The sequence below is a fragment of the Pongo pygmaeus genome, chromosome 5, assembly GCF_028885625.2.
Source record: "Pongo pygmaeus isolate AG05252 chromosome 5, NHGRI_mPonPyg2-v2.0_pri, whole genome shotgun sequence".
NCBI lineage: Eukaryota > Metazoa > Chordata > Mammalia > Primates > Hominidae > Pongo > Pongo pygmaeus.
Window position 1 is genome coordinate 39,335,201 of NC_072378.2, and position 21,427 is coordinate 39,356,627.

The window sequence follows — 21,427 nt, forward strand, 5'->3', positions numbered from 1 at the left end:
ATATGGGCATAAAGATATATATCATTGCAAAGAATATATATCTCAATGCAGAGTTGAGAGTCCAGAAATAAATCCAGCCCTCACATATTATCGTCAGTTGGTTCTCAACAAGGGTTCTAAGACCATGCAATGTGGGAAAAGACAATCTTCTTAACAAATGGTGCTGGAAGAACCAATATGCATTTGCAAAGGAATAAATTTGGTTTTTACATCACAACATACACAAAAATTAACTCAAAATGAATTAGAGACTTAACTGTAAACACTAAAACCATAACATACTTAGTAAAAAAAAAATAGGAGTAAATCTTTGTGGCCGTGGATTAGGCAATGGTTTTCTAGATATGAAGCCAAAAACATAAGCAATAAAAGGAAATATTGATAAATTGGACTTCATCAAAATGTAAAACTTTGTGCTTCAGAGGGCACCATCAAAAGACAACCTAAAAATAGGAGAAAATGTTTGCAAATCATACATCTGTTAAGGGTCTAGTATCCAAAATATATAAAGACCTCTTACAACTCAACAATAGTCAAATTACCCAATTTAAAAATGGGCAAAGGATTTGAATGGCCAATAAACACACGAAAAGATACTCAGCATCATTAGTTACTAGGGAAATGCAAATTAAAACCATAATGAGATATTTCTTCATTCCCACTAAGATAGTTATAATCAAAGACAGGGACAACAGCAAGCATTGGTAAGGATGTGGAAAAATTAGAACATTCATACATTGCCATTGGAAATGTAAAATGGTACAGCTGCTTTGGAAAACAGTCTAGCAGTTTCTCAAAAAGTTAAAGATAGGGTTACCACATGACTGAGCAAACTTGCCTCTAAGTATATACCCCCAAAAAACTGAAAATACACATCCACCCAAAAACATGTATGTGAATGTTCATAGCAGCATTACTCATACTACCTAAAAAGTGAAAACAACCCAAATGTCTGGGGCTGATGAATGGGTAAAGAAATGTGGTATATCCATGCTGTGAACTATTATTCAGCCATAAAAAGGAATGAAGTAATACATGCTACAATATGGATGAACCTTGAAAGCATGCTAACTGAAGGAAGACAGACACAAAAGACCGTATATTGCATAATTCCATGTTAATGAAATGTCTGGAATAGAGACAAAGCAGATTGGTGATTGCTGGGGTGGGAAGGGGGAATGGGAAGTGACTACTAATGGGTATGGGGTTTCTTTTGGGGTTGATGAAAATGTTCTGGAATTAGATAATTTGATAGTAGTGATAGTTACACAACTCTATAAATATATTTTAAAATATTGAAGTATACACTTTATAATAAAGTGTATACTTCATAATTTATATGGAAATTGTATCTCAATTTTAAAGTTCAGAAATATATATTTATTAAGCATCTACTGAGCACCAGGCACTGTCTAGGTGCTGGGTTGGCCACCGTGTCTAAGTCCCTAGCTGATATTTTAGACTGGGGATAAAACAGACAGTTATTGATAAACAAGGTAGTACATAATATGCTAAGATAAAAAGTATAAAATATGCTAAGATAAAAAGTATAAAATATGCTAAGAAGCAGGGGAAAGGACAGAGTGATGAGAGAGGTGTGCTGTTTTAGATAGGACCAGGACCGTCAGGAAAGCCTTGCTGATAGGGTGAGAAAAACCTGAGATGTGAAGGGAGTGAGTCTGGAACTCTGAAGGAGGGAACAACAATGAGGCTGGGGTGGGCCTGGGGAGGAGGCTGCTATGGCTGGAGGAAAGTGAATGGATAGGGGGGTGGTGAGATAAGAAAAGGTGTGTGTGTGGGGGAGTGGTGAGTGGCAGCAGTAGCAGGGACTAATTGTGTAGGGCCTTATAAACTGTAAATAAGAACTTTGGTTTGGATTTTGGATTTTGCCTTGGATGCAATGGGAAGCCATTGGATGGTTCTGAGCAGAGGATGAACATAATCTGATTTAGGGCTTGAGAGACCCCTCTGGCTGCTGTAGGAAGAATAGCTAGTAGAGGACAAGGGTGGAAGTGAGGTCATCACCAGTTAGGAGGCCATTCCAAGAATCCAGGCAAGAGGTGGCGGTCACTTAGGCCAGGAAATAAAAGCAGAGTTGGGAAGTGGTCAGATTCTGGGTATGAAGGGATGCCTCTAAATTGCCTCTTGACCCAATACCTGGATCAAGCAACAATTGTCCCAGGGCCACCTGAACTAAAACTAGACCTTCCTTTTAGAAGGCGTGTTTCAGAGGAGTTGGACGAAGACAGAGAGGCTGTGGCTCACACTCATGTGTTAATACTTTTTGAGCCTATCACTTTCCCTCATTGATCTATTGAACATTTGTGTGTTCTTCCGAAATAAGTAGGGCTCGATATCTATCCATGATCCAGAGGCTCCTCCCATTCAAGTCATGCCTGTCCTTTCTTCTGCTTTTATTGGCTGGGTGGGATTCTTTTCAGGTGCCAGATTCCCCATAGGAGCTGGAGAGATTCATGGGGGCTTTGGTGAGAACACCCACCTTTGCTTGTTAACACTTGGCCTATTTCAGTTCCTGATTCTCCAAGCAGTGAGTGCTCTTCCATCCTCCTTCAGGCTCTCATTGCAAAGTGTCTCCCTGTGACCCTGAGCCCACGAATAATCCCTAATCTTGCACCCTGCAGACCCTCTCAGATTATCTGGCCATTAACCACAGGATGCCATTTAAATGGTGTGTCCTGACAGTGTCTCTGGTTTCTGACATACTTCGCTCCCCACCCCGTGATCTCCAGCCTCTTATAGTCTCTACCAGCAGTTCCCACAAACATACACTGGTTCACAACGTCTCCATTGATTGCTTTTCCTTGTACAGGGATTATGCCTCTAGAACTCAAGAAAATTTGGGTCCACAAGGGCTTGCTTAAGAGTTAATTTCCAATTGCAGTTGTGCAAACATGATTCTTAGACTTCTTCAATTTAGCTAATTCATGTGGGAGGGCACAAGTATGGTTCTCTGCCTGGGACATCTGGTCCTAAATGGTGTATTATCTCTGGAATTATGACATTTCTCATCCTGGAGTGTTTTCATGTTTAGTTCCAAGGTGATGATTTTAATCTGAGGAGCAGCTGAGAACTATGTCTTAGACGGTTGCCCCTGAATGTACCTGTCACAGGGCTGAACTGTCTCAGATTTCATCTCAGAAAAATGATCAAACATACAAAGAAAACCAAAACAAGCAGACAGAAAACACTGTGAGCCTGATATCTAAAAGGAATAAACAGAAAATTAAATCTTTACAGAAGCATCTGCTAAAACGCCAAAAAGGATTCTAACCAAAACTTACAGCAAAACTAAAAAATCCTTTTTCTCTCCAAATACCTGTGATAGCATTGTAGTTGCCTCTCCCACCATTGATCTTGTTCCTCATTGTCTCCAAAGAATTTCCAACTCTCTAAAAGCCCACCATATGTGCCTGTTTCTCTCGCTTCCTGACCCCCAACCCTTGCCTTTCCGGATGGTGCCTCCAGGTCTCTGCTCCATGCATTTCTCTGATCCACACAACCAAAGACCAGGCCTGTTTGAACAGCAAAGATTTTTTTTTTTTTTTTTTTTTTTAGAAACAATAGAAGGAGGCTATAATCATTCAGAAATTAATTTTCCATTCTAATCCTGCTGTAAGAGTTATGTTTCATCATAGTGAACTTTCTCCTATGTTACAGAATGTAGAACTATCTCAATGGGGCAAGGACAAGAAGTACATGCTCGAAAGCTGATTCAGATGTCAATGCAGCAGGTATGTGACAAGAGACTGCTCCTGCTGCAACATTATTGCTAGAAACCCCAAAATCATGGATATTACCACATTCTTCTCGTGATGCTCAATCCTGATTTTTCCATTTTTGCTTATCATTACCTGTGAATTTTAAACCTCAGTCTAGTTTCCTCCTGATATTCCCATGGAAAGCTTATTCCATTTTCTGTAGTATATGCTCCATTTTACCTTCACCGATTTTTTGTTTGTTTTATAATTTGGGAGACACACCTTCTGGTTTCTAAGAATGCAGCTCTAGCAGTCTTGGAATTTCATGATCAATATGAATAGGTAGTACTTAAGGAGTGACAGATTGAGACAGTTAAATTTCCATTTTCAGTTAAAGGCAGACTTTCATTTTTCATTAATGGATCATTTCAGGCAAATAAGGAATATTTAAGGATGCTATGTTTAAATATTGATAATGGTTTTCACTGCATATTGCAGGCTGAATGGAGTGTTGAGAGAGATTTCCCATCACACCTAATAAATACACAGGACATTAATTTTCTAGAAATGCTCTGTAGATAGCCATTTCAGCTGTAATAAGAAATTATACCATTCATAAAAATAAGATAAGATCTTGGTTTATTTTTAAGCTTTTGATCTCAGAATGTCTGTACAAACTTTGGTGCAGCTTTTCCCTGGGAATTAATGACTAGAGAGGGTTAATGGGCTAAAACTCTGTTGGGTCATCAAATTTTCCAGCTAGTCATTAATTCTCAAATGCCCTAAGCCTCAATCTTTATCGCTTAATTAAATTCAATAATTTATTTAATTTATACATGTATATCTCAAAGCAATTATACATAATTATGTTTACTCGGATCAAGTGTTTCACTCTATTGAGTGATTTGACAGTTTAACTTTGGGCCTTAAATAATTTCTTTAGTTTCTGTGAGTGCGAAACTTTTTAATTTAAATACGGTGTTCACTTTAACTGTCTTTGGAATACTAGCCTTTATAACTTCCATGCTCTGTTTGTCAAAGTGGGGTAAGTATTGATTATATGGCATAATCAGAAAAGAAAACCAGACGTGAGCAGGTGCAGCCATGTTGCTGCCTTGAGGGACACCACGTTTAGCATAAAGCTGGCATTGTGGAATGCAGAGTGGGGAACCAGAAAGTAAGTGGGTCCATGATGACACAAACTAATCCTGAATGCTATTTTCCTCTGAAAGCCCAGTTGTATAGATGGCACATCCCCTTTGCTAGTTAAGCCGGTGTGAGTTGTATTTTCACTTACAGTTGAGACGCGGTATATATGCCTTGCCGTGTATTTATCGTGCTCACTATTTTGCAGTTTTATGTGGTTCAAGATAGCTGATTCCTATATAAGGGTGTTAAAATGTCTGGTGAAGAAACTATGTTCTCACAGGGCGGTGATGGTTTTGTGACATATTGTTTAAGGTAGTTTGTTTAATCAAGTACTTATTTAGAAAGTGCTTAATAAGTTATGTGGTTTCAGGAAAGCGTGGAAAGAGAGTGATGATAAAGAATAAAGCTTAGCATTATGGTAGTAAATGTCGCCAAATGTGTTGTTTCCAACTTTCATGATATCGTGTATGTTTCCTTGTAACTATGAATAACTGTGAACCAGTCTTCTTGGTTTTGGGGGTGAGTCAGTTCTGATTTACCTTAGGCAGGACAACTTAAGTTACTGATTCCAAAATACCCGTTCCCACCATTAGATGGTGCACACACTGTACTTACACAAGTCGGCCTTCAAGTTTTAATTTCTGTTCCTTTCTGAACCAGGGGTGGCAGAATACAATCATTTTGAACCCACTTGATTCTAAGTAATTAGCTTGTGCCAATTGCAGGATAAATGATTATATTGACATATAATTTTTAAAAATGTGTTCAAAACAGAGTATTCACATGGTTTTAAAAAAATGTGCACATTTTGTTTTATTAAAATCATAGCAAAAAAGTTACAAGAAATAAATATGAACTCATTTCTGGATGCAGGGTGGTTGGGTATTACTACAAAATTGCCACCTTGGCCTGGAATTCATGGAAGAATTACTAGAGACGCTAATTACCACGGAAGCCAGTGATGATTCTTTCAGAGTATGGATAACTACGGAGCCCCATGATCGATTTCCAATTACATTGCTTCAGGTTTGTTACTAAATGTCTTTTCATTGAGAGTTATAGAAATAAAGATGACATCATTGACATTGTTGAAAGATGGGAACACAACAGGGCTTTTTGGTCCTGTAGAGTCTGGACTGCAAAATCTTATACTATAACACTATAATCATCAAAATCTTGACATCAAGGTTAGACTATAGTAAATATTTCCATAGAAGAGCTCTAAGACTTGGTACTAATTTATTGAGTTTCAGCTCTGATTAATGTACTTACTTTATACAGTGCTGAACTTTGCCCCCACTTTATGTACCATAAGCATATTGTTTTCTGATGTACAGGTTGAGCGTCCTAAATCTGAAAATAGAAACCTGAAATGCTCCAAAATCTGAAACATTCTCAGTGCCAATAGAATGCTCAAAGGAAATGCTCATAGAACAATTTAATGCTAATATTCCAAAATCTGAAAAAATCTGAAATTCAAAACACTTCTAGTCCCAAGCATTTCAGATAAAGGATACTCAGCCTAATATTGCAATTTCTATTTTATTCTTTATAGTGATTTATAGAAACAAAACCACTGTTTTCTTTTCATGACAGACCTCTCTCAAATTCACTAATGAGCCACCCCAAGGTGTACGCGCAGGTTTGAAAAGAACATTTGCTGGAATTAATCAAGACCTTCTGGACATCAGTAATTTACCCATGTGGAAGCCGATGCTTTACACAGTAGCATTTTTACACTCCACTGTGCAGGTAACTGCAGAAAGCAGTTTTCATATTTAGGGGATGGCTGGTAATGTACTGAGGCCCCATTGGAGAGGCTTCTAGGAGGGCGCTATCCATTGCCGCTCTGTCTCCTTGCTCTCTTTTCCTTCGTAACACTTTCCCCACCTGGTATAGTGTATGTTTGTTTATGTGTTTTGTGTGTGCCCCCTGCCCCAACCCCCAACCCTGACTATTGGAATGTAAGATTCTCCAGGGTGAAAACTGTCTTTTCGTAACTGCTGACTCTCCTACTGTCACAACAGCACGCAGGGGATTGTCAGAGCTCAATAAATATTTGTAGAATGAGCTAATGGATTATAAAGACAGGAGCTTGTTTTTGAAAGTGCCTGGGCTGGCCAAGAATTATTGTGCACCATCTCCTGTAATACTAACAACCACATTTCAAGATAGGATTATCACCATCTCAAAGATATTAAGTACTCTTCAAATGTGGTTGACTAGGATTGGCTGAACTAGGATTGGCTGGCTCTGATTTATGTATTGTTTTGACTCTATTTATTATCTGATAGTAAAAGTGGTGGTGATGTTGGAGGAGGAGGAGGAACAGCAGCTTCCTGTCTTTCTCAAGTCATTTGCTGTTTGCTTTTACAGTCTTAGCACTGATGCAGTAATTTAATAATTTTATGATTACCAAGCAACTTGTCTGTTACCATTTTTAAAATTAGTGTTTTGTTCTGCATCTGAATTTTATATTTTGTTCTGTAATTCAAAAGCTATACATTTTCAATGCACTGGATCTATTCCTTGATTTCACAGAGAATTGAAGAGATTCCTTTAAGCCCTACCTGCAGTTCTTTCTTTCTTGAGGCTGGGGTGAAGGACAAAATAAATCAGTTGGTCTATCCCAGGAGTCAGGCTTTCAGCTGTGTATAGTGATGGGCAGAACTTCACATTACCTCTCCCTGCCTTGTCCAAAGATGGAGGCGAACTTAATGCTCATCCCAGAAAATACTGTGTGTATCTACCCCTAATTCATTATCCCTACCACTTTACTAGCTTCCTGGCTGCCCAACAGAGAGGGCTGTGGTGTTTGTCTGCCTCCCAACACTGAGAGAGTTAAAATCAGATTAAATGCTTTGCTGGTGGTTATCTTTACTAAGTTCCATTATGGCCTTTGGATTGTCAATTACAGCTTTCAAGTCACAGAAGCCTATTTCATACATTCTTATCTGGGAATTGTTCGCTTTGCTAGACCTTATCACGCTCTAATACAAATACTGCTTTAACTCTGCTATTTCATTCCCAATTCACAAATAATGTATTTTATGACTCTGTTCCCAGTAGTGATGATTCAACTCTTCCACTGTGCTTATCATGGAGAGCTGGTTGGGGGTATTTTCCATATGGTTAATGTTGCAACCTGTGTTTTTAGTGGCCATTATCCAAGTGCTAAAGGGAAGAAGAGCAATAGGACCATGGTCCAGCCATGGGGCTAAAGTGCCTTTGCACTTAACACCACATGTGTTTGGGTTAAAACGGAGGAAAAATATTTTCACTGCTAGGGCAGTGAAGTTACCAGTGGAGTGTCCAAGAATAAAAGGCTGAATATCTCTTAAAATCAAATAATAGAGGGCTAGAAATAACACTTCACTGAGAGTCAGGAGGCCTGGACTTTCGTGCTTGCTGTGAAATCAGTTAGCTGAAAGTAGTTAGTTGATCAAGTTATGTCTCTCTCAGGGCTTCTGTTTCCCCATCTGTGCAGTTAGAGGCAGAAGTAGGTGATCTTTCAAGGTTTTTTTTCAATTTCTAAAATTCCTTTGTCCAGTTCTGTGACAATACAGTGAGTGTAGGTAATTCTTTTTCATCAATTTCAGAAGTGTTTACTGTGATATTTCCAAAATCTCCTGGGAATTTTAGATGTATGTTTCAGAAATATCACAGAAATGTTTGCTGTGATTTTGCCTAAATATTTTTTTTACTTGGTTAGGATAGGGACAGCTTGATAGAAAAGTCTAAAATTCTTCAGAGACTTGTCGTCTTGGGCCAGAAGCATCAACATCACTTGGGAGCTTATTGGAGGTGCGTCTCAGATCTCGCCTCAGACTCTCCTGAATCAGTCTGCATTGTACCAAGATACCTACATGATTTGTATGCACCTGAATGTCTGAGACTCAACTGCTATAGGAAGGAATGTTGTGGATTAGATTGTTTCTGACTTAGGTTTCTTTTCTCTCTCTAGTGTTGAGTATAAGAGCCAAACATCTGATTTGTTAATTAATTAATTGAGTCCTCCAAATTAAAACAGGTATCCCTTGCTTTAAACAAACATGTTATATGTACTTTTGTTCTTGCAGAGACAGACTGAAAAAAGAATTAGGCATAGGATCTGAAGCTCCAGAGGGGTTCATGCTGGAGTTCATCCCACATTACAGTGCAGAACCCAGGAGTAAAATAGCCAACTCCCTGCCTGCTCTCCAGTAAAAGATGTAAATTCTCCCATGGAATCCTGGTTTGGGTGGCATTGTGCCATCAGCTTACCCCAGTTCATAGGCATGATATGTGGATTCTACTTCTGTTGCAGGGAACAAAATGAGTACCTCTCCTTTCCTGGGAGAAGGGGAAGTAGATTTGGCTGGTCAAGGATAACTTGGGCAGAAGAGTGGTGGAGGGCATGGTTTGCTTTATTCTTGAGGTGGGAGCAGGCTTTCCCAGGAGGAGGGTGCCCTGGGTGCTGCCATGGAAACATGCATAGATGCATGAGGCAACGCCGCACTAAGCTGTGCTCCCTGCCACTCCCCCTCTCCTCCAGCAACTTACTATCCACACAGGGCAGTAGCAGCTAGCCTGAGAGGGGAAGTTCCTGCTGAAGCCCCCACCCCTGCTGCAGTCCAGTGATGTCTCTGCTTTTGCCAGTGGCCCTTCTGCCCTCCCTATGGGAGCCTTTTATTCCCAGGACCCTGGTGTGTGCCTGGGCTCAGTTTGGCTGCCACTCCCTGAGAATGTTTCAGCATCCTCTTGAAGATTACCTAGGAGGGAAGCTCCTCTCTGGCCTTGGTATTCTGTCTCTACACTTTCCTGGATGGTGTCGCATCCAGCGTAGCATCGTTCTGGGCTTGAGAGCAAGCCCACATTCACCTTTTGGGATTTTAATTTTAAGCACATTTTCCTCCAAAGTCTTAGTCTTTTGAAACTCAATCATTAAACATGTTTAGCCACCTCCTAACACCTCCTGCAGAAGATCAGAATAATGTTCTATGGGTTATTTTTTTCCTATTGATTGTCAACGTGACGCTCTTTGAGGTGTGTGTTGGACCGAGTAAATGTCTTAAGCAATGGTCTTCTCAGCCAATTATCTACAATTGTCTTCTCAGCCAATGCCTGGGCCCCAGAACAGGACACTTAAGTCAAAATCCCCAGGAGGCCAAAAGGAAGGAGCTCAGTCTTTTTAAAAACTTCCAAGTGGTCCTGATATGCAGCAAGAATTGAAAATAATGGCCAAATGGCCACAACCCTTAAGGGAAGAGTCTTGAACCATTTTTACATCCATTTCATAGTCTGGAGTTTTTCTCCCTATCACCTTGGTTTGTCCACATTGAACTGCGTATTTCTTTATGACTTTTCAAACAGCTTATATATAACTCTGTGAGGTGAGGTGTTCTTTTTTTTTTCATTTTTCTTTTTTAGCTAAAGTTATTGATTAGGATCTCTAAGGGCCTATAGTGGCAGTTGCAAACTTGGAAATTCTATCAGGGCCCTTAAAAATTACTTAGGTAGTAAATAAAATTGGCCCTATCAATAGGGCCCAGGGAATCTCACTATTAACAGTTCTTCATTCAGAAAAGTGTTTGCTTCCCCTACATTTTGTTTTCTTTCTCAAGTTTGAGCCTTGATAAACATTCCTTTCAAATTTAATAGTGCATATAAAGTTCTTGCTTTGGGGAGAGATGGTTATAAAATTCCTCATTTAAACGTCTTTGAATGATTATGATAATATGATACAGGTTTATCTTTTACACTCTGCCCCATAGTTTTTCCCAGAGGTTCTGGCTGTTTCTGTTAACTCTTTTTACCTAGTAAAGTTTCCCTTACATTGTCTAGTGTGGCTTGTATTTTTCTTTGTATATTAGCTCCAGTTATTGGAGTTAGATAGTTAACTCCAGTTGTCTTGTTTCAAGCTGTGAAATGATTCTGCAGCTCTGTGGGAACTGCTGAGGTAGAACCTAACGTAAAATTGGAAATGGTTCTGACATCATTAAAATGATTGAACAACTTTTCGTCAGTGTTCTAAAGAGTTTTTCATGATTCCACATTTTCCATATTTCTGTAGTAGTTCAGAGTTTTGTATATTCTGTGAAATGAAAAGAAGAAACTCTATTAGTCAAATTAAGTAGGGAGTGGACTGGTTTTCCTAAAATCATCAGTCACCATCTTAATGATGGACAGTCCACTCCCATCTGTTGAATGAAGTTTTAACATTCAAATTTGTCTGCATTCCATGTCTTGAAGCACGTGACCACTGAGTTGCTGCTACTCACCAGAACTAGCCCTCTACTGCAGTAGAACCTTCTGTCTGCAGCCTTTTTCTCCACGAGTCACAGGATTTGTGTTCCTAGTTTTGCTCATGGCCTTTGCCAAGCCTGGAAGTCTCTTCTCTCCTCTTTGCAAAGACCAGCTTCAGTTTTATTCTTCCCAGAAGCCTCTGATTGAACGTCTCCTTCAGGCTTATCATCTGTGAAATTTTGACAGTTAATTATATTCACTATCCTATTATTCTTTTTCTTATCTCCAAGTCTTATTTTTGCAACAGATTAAAACTTCTTGAAAATGCATCCTTTTTAATATTTTTTATTGTATTGCATAAGACTCATCCCATGGTTTCAAAAATGTTAATTAAACTGAAGAAATTCAATATTCCAAATAAGTCTAGCAAAACCCCTTGCTTTGATCTTCCAAATGAGTTCTTAGGTTCTAGTTGTTTGAGTCTATCCTGATAGTATTGCAAGGTAATTTAAAAAAATAGCAAGAAGATGAAATGACTTCATTTGTGAAAGAAAAGGCACCCACTAAGATTTTGGGCTTTTTTTCCCAAGATGAGCTAATCAGTTTATGACTTTAGTGAACCAACTTAAAAAGTAAATGCTTTACATGAAAATTGGTAGTAAGAAATATAAACATGAAGCAAATCTCAGCATTAGGGCAATTTTCAAAACTCACATTTTAAAGAACAACTAAATTGCAGTTGCTCAGTGCATATAAATAGAAGTGTTTCCAGAGAGTCAATTTGAGCAGCTTTAGTAATTGGAGTTATTTTTCATTCGGCCACCCATCTAATTGAACATTAAAATTTAAAAATTAAATCAAACACATAGGTAAAACTAATGGTGTAAATTCTGATCCTCTTTTTCAAAAATGGGAAAACATTCACATTTCACTAATAAGTCATTAGCATTCTTCTCTTCAAAGTCCTCAAGATGGAAGAAATTCCAAGAACTGAAACAGTTAGCTGTATGAATTTTCATGTTAATATCCCATAACCCTCTCTTTCTCCTGGGATAATCTGGAAGAGGCTCACCTCAATGTTTCTGAGGTCCACTTCAGAAATTCCAAATGCTGGGTCAGCCTCAGCATTGACCTCTTACAGAGGAAGAGTTCCTTTTGCTCTGGTAATAATCGACCAGTGTTTATTAGGCAACCATGATTCTTTCCCCCAAGGTGCAAAAGGGGAGACAAAAATAGAAGACGTGTTTTTCACTGTCAAGGCTCAAAATCTGGTTACGGGACCACATATTTCAATATGAAACATCTTAAAAAACCCACAAAACAAAAACCAAGGCAACATGAATGCTGGGACTAGGAAGCAGGAAGCTGTCAAGAGAAGCAGTGTTAGGGACCAAGGCTCCCACCCTTGCACCTAGGACCACACAGTCTCTCCTCCCTTCCAGGCTGTGGCCTCTGCTCCTCCTCATCTCTTCTAAGTACAGGGTGGAAGATGGTTCTTCACAGCTCCTGAGTTTACAAGTTTTCCTAGTCTAAGCCCCAGATAGCAATTACAAACCCTAAGTCCAAATTCCTGGGAGAAGGGGTCTGGTCAGTTCTTTTTGGGTTGGCTGTCTACCTTGGATCAAATTAGCTAAGGGATAGGAGTGGGTGTCACATAGCACAAATCTCTAATGCCTGACAACCTTAACTAAAGAAGTGTAGGTCTAGAGGTAACAGTAGTACTTTACGTTTTTAAGAGCTACTCCTATTATTATTATTATTATTGTTGTTGTTGTTGTTGTTGTTGCTCTTAGTCTGATCTCCCAGGGTCAGAACATCTAGACCCAAATTAATCTTAATGGTTTACTAAATACTTTAAAAGCATACCCTGAAACTCAGTAATTAAAACCTTTGAATTTTCTGAATTTCTTCTCTGACCTGTTCATGAACTTGTCCAAGCAAAAAGTTATTTAGATTTTTTTTAAATGGTGGAATTATTCAGGATCGGAATCATGGAACAGCTGCAGCAAGAAGGATTGGAATGGCTTGTGAAAACAGCAGTGTGTGTGTGTGTGTGTGTTGAGTTAGGGAAGGCAGAAAAGGAAAAGAAAAGTTAGTATATACTTAGAGGTAAAAGAGTAGAATTAAACCTTCCCATTGGTGTATAGGGATTCTACTCTCCACATGGGTCCTCACCTTAGGCACTAGAATTAGGGTCTAGGAACTAATCTAATAAATCCCTGGCCCTTCCTTAGAGACTGATTATGTGTTGGGATAGGAAAAGCTGATGCCATAGAAACATCTGGACTCATCTATGTGGGTTGTTGGATCATCAGTTCTTGGAGCTATCAGGTCTAATACTTGCCATACCTTTAAAATGCTCTCCAGAATATCAAAACAATTGAATCATTTGCTCTGAGTCCAGTTTCATTATTTATTGGTGATTTGACAATTGTAAACAGCCACTATTGCACAGGAGTCTCTTAGGCCCTCTTTGATTAAGTAGAGGGAAACAAATTAGGGTCATGTGAAAGTTTCAAGACAGACACGTCATGTATACAACAGAAATTTTTAGTTTTCAAAATCTGAAATGACAAGATTGCAAAGTGAAGCCATCACAGAATCTAAGTGCTCTTGAGAGAGGTTTAGATAATCCAACTGAAAAAATTCAGATCCTTGCATTTGATATTTCAAACTTTCAAGAGTCCATTGTAGAATAACAGTTCATTCAACAGATATTTGTTGAGCATCTACTGCATATTTTGAGTTGTCAGTGGAGACCTAGACTTTTTTTTAAACCCAAAAACTCCAACTTGACAAATCTTTGGAGATGTGTTTATAGAAACCCCTTAGCTGTAGAGCCATGAAGTAATATTTCTAATATGGCTATATGCCACATAATGTTTCAGTCAACATGGATTGCATATACGGTGGTGGTCCCGCAAGAGTATAATGTATTTTTACTGTACCTTTTCTGTGTTTAGATGTGTCTAGATACACAAATACCTACCATTGTGTTACAGTTGCCTGCAGTATTCAGTCCTGTAACATGCTGCACAGGTTTGTAGCCTGGGAGCAATAGGCTACATCATGTAGCCTAGGTATGTATAGGCTATACCATCTAGGTTTGTGTAAGTGCCCTCTAAGATGTTCGCATGAGGAAATTGCTTAATGATGCATTTCTCAGAAGGTAGCCCCATCGTTAAGCGACATGAATGTATATCCAAAATTGTATATACTATTCTTTTAAACTAATGTCAATTTATTTTGATAACATAGCCTTAATTTTACTGTATTTTGATAGCAATAAAAATGGAATCAGGTACACGCAATACTTACTTTTCTTTGGTGTTTTTAAGGAGCGACGAAAATTTGGCCCCTTAGGATGGAATATTCCCTACGAATTCAATTCCGCTGACTTTTCAGCCAGTGTTCAGTTTATTCAGAATCACCTTGATGAATGTGATATTAAAAAAGTGAGTGATATTGTGCCTTTTTTCGTGTTTTTATTGCTCTTCTTAAATCAGGGTTCTACAGTCATTTGAAGTCTATGACAAGGTGTGAATTTGCTGAGCCCCATGGAGCCCCCTTTGAAGGGACTTGTTGCTCTAATCAGGCACTTGCTGGGGCAGCCTGTCCCCGCCCCCAACACTCACATACCGCAGAAGCTAACTCACTCAGTGTATTGCAAAATACTGCAGCCTTCCTCGTGTTACACTCAGAGACCACAGTGCACTTCAAGAGAAGGTGTGATTTAGGTCAAGCTTCTCCTCACTGGTCCTACTCCTGCCTCCTCAGAAGTGAAGATGGTATCTGCCTGCCCATGTGAAAGTTCTTTCTCACCTTAAGTCACTTCTTAACTGCTCAGCTTATGCATATGAATAACAATACTTTCTAGTAATGGTCATTCATCACCATATGACACTTTGTAGTTTTCAAAGTTCTCATGTGTGCAGAATCTCATTTTTATCTTCACAACCCTGTGAGATCAATAAAAAAGGCATTATTATTTATTTATTTATTACCCATTTTCCTGATGAGGTAACAGACAAGAGAGACTAAGAGACTTCCTCAAGGTCACAGAACTGAGAACGTAAAATCTGTTGTCCTTTCACACATATAAAGGGTTGGAAGTTTGTTTTTTCTATAATCTTTGGCAAGTCAATGAGCCTTGAAGCCTGTTTCCTCATCTGTAAAATGAACATTGTTTCTGTGAGGAACGAATGAGTTAGTATTTGTGAAAGCACAGTACGCAGTACCTAATAAGAGCTCATTCAATATGACTCTCTACAGTCTGGCCCCCTCTTCCTCCCCAGAGTAGGGCTTCAAGGTAATTAGAGATTCTGCAGCTTCCGTATTGGGGTGGTAAGCCATGATGAGTGTTTACTCTAGAACCAAACCGTCATTTTTCCTTGAAGTGACAAAGGGATATGAAATTAAAAATATGGCAGTCTGATGAAAAGTTATATTCTATGTGTTCATATTCTGTGGTCATTTATCGTTTTGGTACATACAAATAATAGTTACCTTAAAATAGTTGCTTAGAAAGACAACCAAGCTGAAAAATAAAATTTTAACCAAGAAAAAGTAAACAAAAAGCAAATATCCTTATTTCTCCTAACTCAAATGTATCAAGGGTTTAAAGAAACTGCTAAACTGCAATATATTGCTAGTGTAAAATTGCTACAGAAATTAATAAATATTTTGATGTAGTTTTAGCACACAGAATGAGATGCAGAGGATGGCAGAGGATTGCATTGAGGAAAAATCTTGTGGATAAATAATTTTCTTGTTGTTCTCGTAATGATTCCAGAAAATACATTACTAAGAAAGCGTATTAGAGCAATGATTACTTGATTTTTCTCCTTTCTTCACTAAACACCACTTTTCTCCTCTGTAACAGCTTGGCATTACTACAATGAGTATTATAGGTAATTATACCCCAGAGTGAAAATTAGTCTTTTTCCCTATTTTAAATAATATACATGCAATATACTTACCAGTGTTTAGTATTGTAGATTTTTTCTTGGTGAACAAACTGTAGTGGTTCCAGCCATGTAATAGTGAAAGAGTTATTAATATAAGACGATGAATAATTTTAAATGCGAGTCTAGTGAGTGCTTCCTTTTCCAGACCTTTCCTCTAGTGAAAGACCTGAAATGTTTATAATGATGTGTTTGGGTTGACAATGAATAATCCTTTTTTACTTTTAATAAAGGGTGTATCATGGAATACAGTTCGGTATATGATCGGAGAAGTACAATATGGAGGCAGAGTGACAGACGACTTTGACAAACGTCTACTTAATTGCTTTGCCAGAGTAAGTCAATTTAGGAAAATAAAGTTTGGAGATACATTTCACTGTATTTTCCAGTTTTTTGGTTTGTGATAGGTCTGCCGAACTTAAGCATACAGCACAGTTGCTGCAAAGAATTAGCCAAGAAACAAACGCACGTGTGCGCTTACACACACGCACACACATGCGCACACACACACAAACCAACCAGCAATTGGGCCAGGCGCGGTGGCTTACGCCTGTAATCCCAGCACTTTGGGAGGCTGTGGCGGGTGGATCACGAGGTCAGGAGTTCTAGACCAGCCTGGCCAATATGGTGAAACCCCGTATCTACTAAAAATACAAAAAGTAGCCGGGCGTGGTGGTGAGTTCCTGTAGTCCCAGCTACTTGGGAGGCTGAGGCAGAAGAATCGCTTGAACCTGGGAGGCGGAGGTTGCAGTGAATCGGGATTACACCACTGCACTCCAGCCTGGTGACAGAGTGAGACTCCGTCTCAAAAAAAACAAAAACAAAAACCAACCAACAATCTACTTGTGGTGCAGAGCAGAGCAGTTGTCAGTTCTCATTGGTCTATAACTCCTTTCCCGTGTGGATGAAACTGCTTGTGCCCAGGGCCTCTCCCCCACCGCCCCTCCTCCATCTTCCCCATTCCTGTGCATCTCACTTGTGAGGAAAACACTGGCCATCATTTCTCTGCCTCTTCCTCTGAGTGAAAGTCTCATGGTGATTTCAAGCCCCAAAATAAGTGATTGGGGGATTAATCATAATTTGAGTTTTCTCATCTCTTCTATTAGGATGGACAATTGGAAATTGAGGAAGTGTTCACTTTTTCTCTCTGCCAAATAAAATCCACATGTAACATGCTGATAAATATTTTCTAGAGAAAATTGTTTCTTAGCAATTGTGGCTTTCACATCAAGGATGAATGTAATAAATAACACCTACCAGACTCAAACTCTTCTTAAAATGTTTTACATTTTAGGGAAGTAATATACAACACCTAAGTGGAAAAAAACCAGATGTCTTTTATGGTTATTAAATTATTTATATTGGAACCTATACCGGTAATTCTCTACTTAAATGATTCTTTTTTCTTGACAAAATTAAAGCCTCAACAACAAAGCACAAGCTTTGGGAGTATTTTGATAAGCTGGGAGTTGACTAGAAAACGGATTTTTAACCTTTACTTGTTTTAGCAAGTTTTTCTTGAAGCTACATTGGAGAACTGTGAAAAATAATAAGTGTTGGTGAGGATGTGCGGAGGGAGGAGCTCTGCTTCTGGGAGGTCAAATGGACGCAGACCTCCTGGAAAGCAGTCCAGTAATACTTACTGAAATTAGGTATCTCAGGTAGACATATCTCAGAACATTTCTAGAAAGAGTCCACAAATGGACACATACAAAAATATTCATGGCAACATTGTGTGTGGAGCTGAAAGCAAGCATCGTAGATGGTTTTCCTGGAAGCAGAGGTGGAGATTTGCATTCAAGTGCTTCCTCCCCAGCCCTCCTCCAAGAAATGACCTTGGCTGAGACAGCTGCCTCCTGCTAGGGCAGTTCCTGGGGAGGGACAGTGCTGTGAGTCCACAGTAGCCAACACTCCAGACAGTGCAGAGGAGTGAGTACCTGCTCCTGAAAGAGGATTGAGTGGCACATCATAGCATCCACTACAAAAACCTAAGACTCCTAAGAGAATAGATAAGATGTGGTGGGTGAGCACCATGGCATACTATTGCTCACCCTTGTGGGGTGCAACCTGTTAGTCATAGTCATATCAAGTGTGTGATACGACTACCTTCTGAACCAGAATCCTCCTCCTGAATATACGTCCCAGAGAAAGTCTCAGAATGTACCAAAGAGATTATTCATAGCATTGTTGGTGGTAGTGGGAAGTTGAAGGCAACTTAGGCATCCTTCATGGGGAAATAGTTAAGTTACCTGTTGTAGAGGCCTAAGGTGGCATACAATGCAGCACTTGGAAGCAATGATCTATATAACATCATGCGTAGGTCTTACAAACAGTGTTGAGTACAGAACTTTTAAAAAAATAAAGCGAGATCTATAAAGGAATATATGCGTAGCTCACAAGGATAAATACATGTTCTAAGACATATATCAAGTACACTTAAATACATGCCCTTAGAGGGAAAAGGAGACAGTGAGTGGATGTCAGGACAGAATGGGGAAAAATTAAAATAAAAGGGGCCTAGATTCATAAAAATAATAAACTCAGGAATGTGAGAAACTCACCTCTGTATCTGAGATTCAAAGGAGAAAAAAAAAGATGTCTTAATAAGTATATTTTGTTAGAATAATTGTAGAAGTACCCAAAATTGGAGTTTGAACAGTGGAGCCTAAGATGTGTTTAGCTTCAGAATATAATTCACCAAGAGTACCAGCAGAATGCTGATGGGATCAAGTGCATGGGTGAAAGAAGAGGGGAGTCAGGGTCACCCCTAGTTTTGACTTAAGCCACTCTACACAGAATGGGGCTATTTACAGAGAAGAGGAAGGACTGCAGCAGGAATGAGTTTTATTGGCTGGGGCTGGAAATTAAGAGTTCAGTTTTGATCATACAACATTTGAGATGTCTATTAGACATCCAAATCAAGTTGTCTAAGACCATAACTGCCATGAGTGCAGGGACTTTGTCTTATTACATCAGTGCCAAACTCTGAGCACCAGAAACAGAGCCCAACACATATAAGTGCTCAGTAAATATTTGTTGAGTAAAAGAACGAATGCATGAATGAAGGTGAACAAGGCACCTGGATGTACAGATCCGGAGGTCATGGTGGAGCTCAGGCATGGAGATAAGGATCTGGAATTCTTCAGCATGTAGATAGTGACAACGGAAAGCTGCTGTATTGGTCCAGAGCCTCCAGGGATATGTCTGAGCCAGGAGCATAGGGAGGGGGAGGAAGAAGTGTCGCTCTCTCAGCCTGCTCCACCTTCAAGATCTCAAGCAGGGGGATTCCCCTCTCTGACCCCTCTCCTGCCTTTCTTCCTCTTCTACTTCTTCCATGTACCCTGACACTTGGCATTTCGGGCCACAGAGGACTAGTCAGCTGACCTCAACCCTCTCCTAGAAACCCAAGATTCTCTGCCCTCTGGGCCTGGGATGTGCAGACTTCCTGATCTAAAAGCATGGGCTTGGAATGGGGCCTCCCCATTCCAAGTAACAGCAGCTCCCTCCTCACCTGAGTTATGTTACTCCCTTCTATCATCTGATTCTGGTTTCTCTGGACTCCATTCTCAGCAATTAGTGCCTGAAGTCAAAAGTTCATCTTACAATTTTCCCATTCATTTGCCCCTGAGTAGCTTCTGTGGGCTCATTCCCTCCCCCTCTCTCAGGACTTTCCTAAGAGTAGCACAACCTTCAGTGGCTTTAATTCTCTGACTGTTGGCCACCTCACTTGCTTATCCTACTGAATCTTCTCTTTGCCCTACATCCTCTCCAACCTCCTGTCTTGTTGCTTTCCCTCATTCATTTCTCTGTCTAGCTTAGACCTGTTTCAGATGGTCATCAATAACCAGAGGTGAGTTTGGGTCTCTGGCCCTAAGGGCATGAGCTTACCACATGAACCTAGCAGCAGCAACCCTCTTGAGAAAGGCTGCACAAAAGCCCCACAGCCCCCACACCCTGCCTTCACCTGTTTGATCTCATCCTCAGCCCCAGGCTTGCCTTCTGACTAGCCACCTGCCTGCACTGCCTCCACTTTACCCCAACCATGTCATCCAGAGTTGCCCATGGGAGAAGCAGCTCCACTGTAAACTCATGTCTGCACATGGCATCCTCTGTCCCTCTGACGTTCAATCTTGGGCTTGTCTTTGAACCTTGTTTTCTGTGTTCTCAGCATCTTACAGAGTCTGTCTGCTAAAACCGATTGCAGAACTGTATTGGGTGTTCGTGGGGGATGACCGCTCACAAAATAGCTCCACGTAGATTTCATATTTCATATTTTGACTTTGCCACCAAATAGCCTCCAAATTTGGTGAAACTCAGCTATTTGTGTATGTATAAAGTGCTGGGAAAACAGGAAGAAGCTTCATTTTGCTCTTATACATACATGTCATTTGGCAACACAGAATTCATTGTGGTTATTTGTTATCTGTGTGCTGAGGACCCAGGGCCTTTGCCCCCTTAGGGTGTCTTCCTGCAATTTAAGTCATCCACATGGTGAAAAATCTAATATTTCTAAGTAATGACCATGCTCATAACACTATTCTCCTTAATAACTTTCAACTGCTCTCCATTTCTTGAATTAATCACCAGTCCTCGCCCTGACATCAACAGTCATCCATGATATGACCTCACCTCACTTTTCATGTCCTATCTCTTATGACTACATTGTGTCCACCCTATATTCCATTATTCCCTTAACCTGCTTCTCATTTTTGCATCAGTTCTATACCTTTGCTTATGTGGCCTCCCCATTCCAAGTTCTCCTGTCAAAATCCTCTCCTTCAAGGCTTATCTCCAAAAATCACCTCCTTGAGAAGACCTCAGCTGACATCCACCTGTTTTTTGTTCCTGCTTTAAACCTCCTTAGTACTTTGCTTATTTTTATTTCCTTCTGACTCTTGCCTTAGTGCACTTCGTATTGTGGTTATTAAATAATTGGCTCATCCCTCCGCTGGGTCACAAGCTCCTTGAAAGAAAGGACTGTGTGTCTCTTATCTTTGCATTCTGTTCTGGTTCTAAACTCAGCCTGCTCATGCATAGGAGTTGAATGGGATAAAACAGAGAGAGAATCAGTACACAGGGTATTTCAGAGCAATCACTGGATCTAAAAAGAGCTGGAGGAAGGAGATGGAGGGAAGGTACTAGAGAACGTGTGACCAACCAGAGTAAGGCACTGCCCCTCTTTCCCGTCAAGTGCTCCGAGTAATTCAGACGTCGTGCCTGCATTTCCACTCTTCCTGTCTTCCCATTATTTCCTTCTCCACTGGGAAAATTGCTGTGAGATGTAAGTCATTGCCTCAAATCTGGCTCATAGGCATTTAGCATCATTTTTTTTTTCCTTTCTGAGAATAAGTCTATTCACACCAACCATAT

General features: G+C 39.8%; 1 protein-coding gene across 1 annotated transcript in view; it reads left to right on the top strand.

Annotated features, from left to right (window-relative positions):
* The window catches only part of DNAH8 (dynein axonemal heavy chain 8), a 311,999-nt gene that overhangs the window by 249,194 nt on the left and 41,378 nt on the right, over positions 1 to 21,427 (top strand). The window contains exons 83-87 of the mRNA XM_054492591.2: positions 3,679 to 3,752; positions 5,742 to 5,894; positions 6,465 to 6,620; positions 14,432 to 14,548; positions 16,291 to 16,392. Coding sequence (XP_054348566.2) covers positions 3,679 to 3,752; positions 5,742 to 5,894; positions 6,465 to 6,620; positions 14,432 to 14,548; positions 16,291 to 16,392 — 602 coding nt within the window. The remainder of the gene's footprint in view (positions 1 to 3,678; positions 3,753 to 5,741; positions 5,895 to 6,464; positions 6,621 to 14,431; positions 14,549 to 16,290; positions 16,393 to 21,427) is intronic.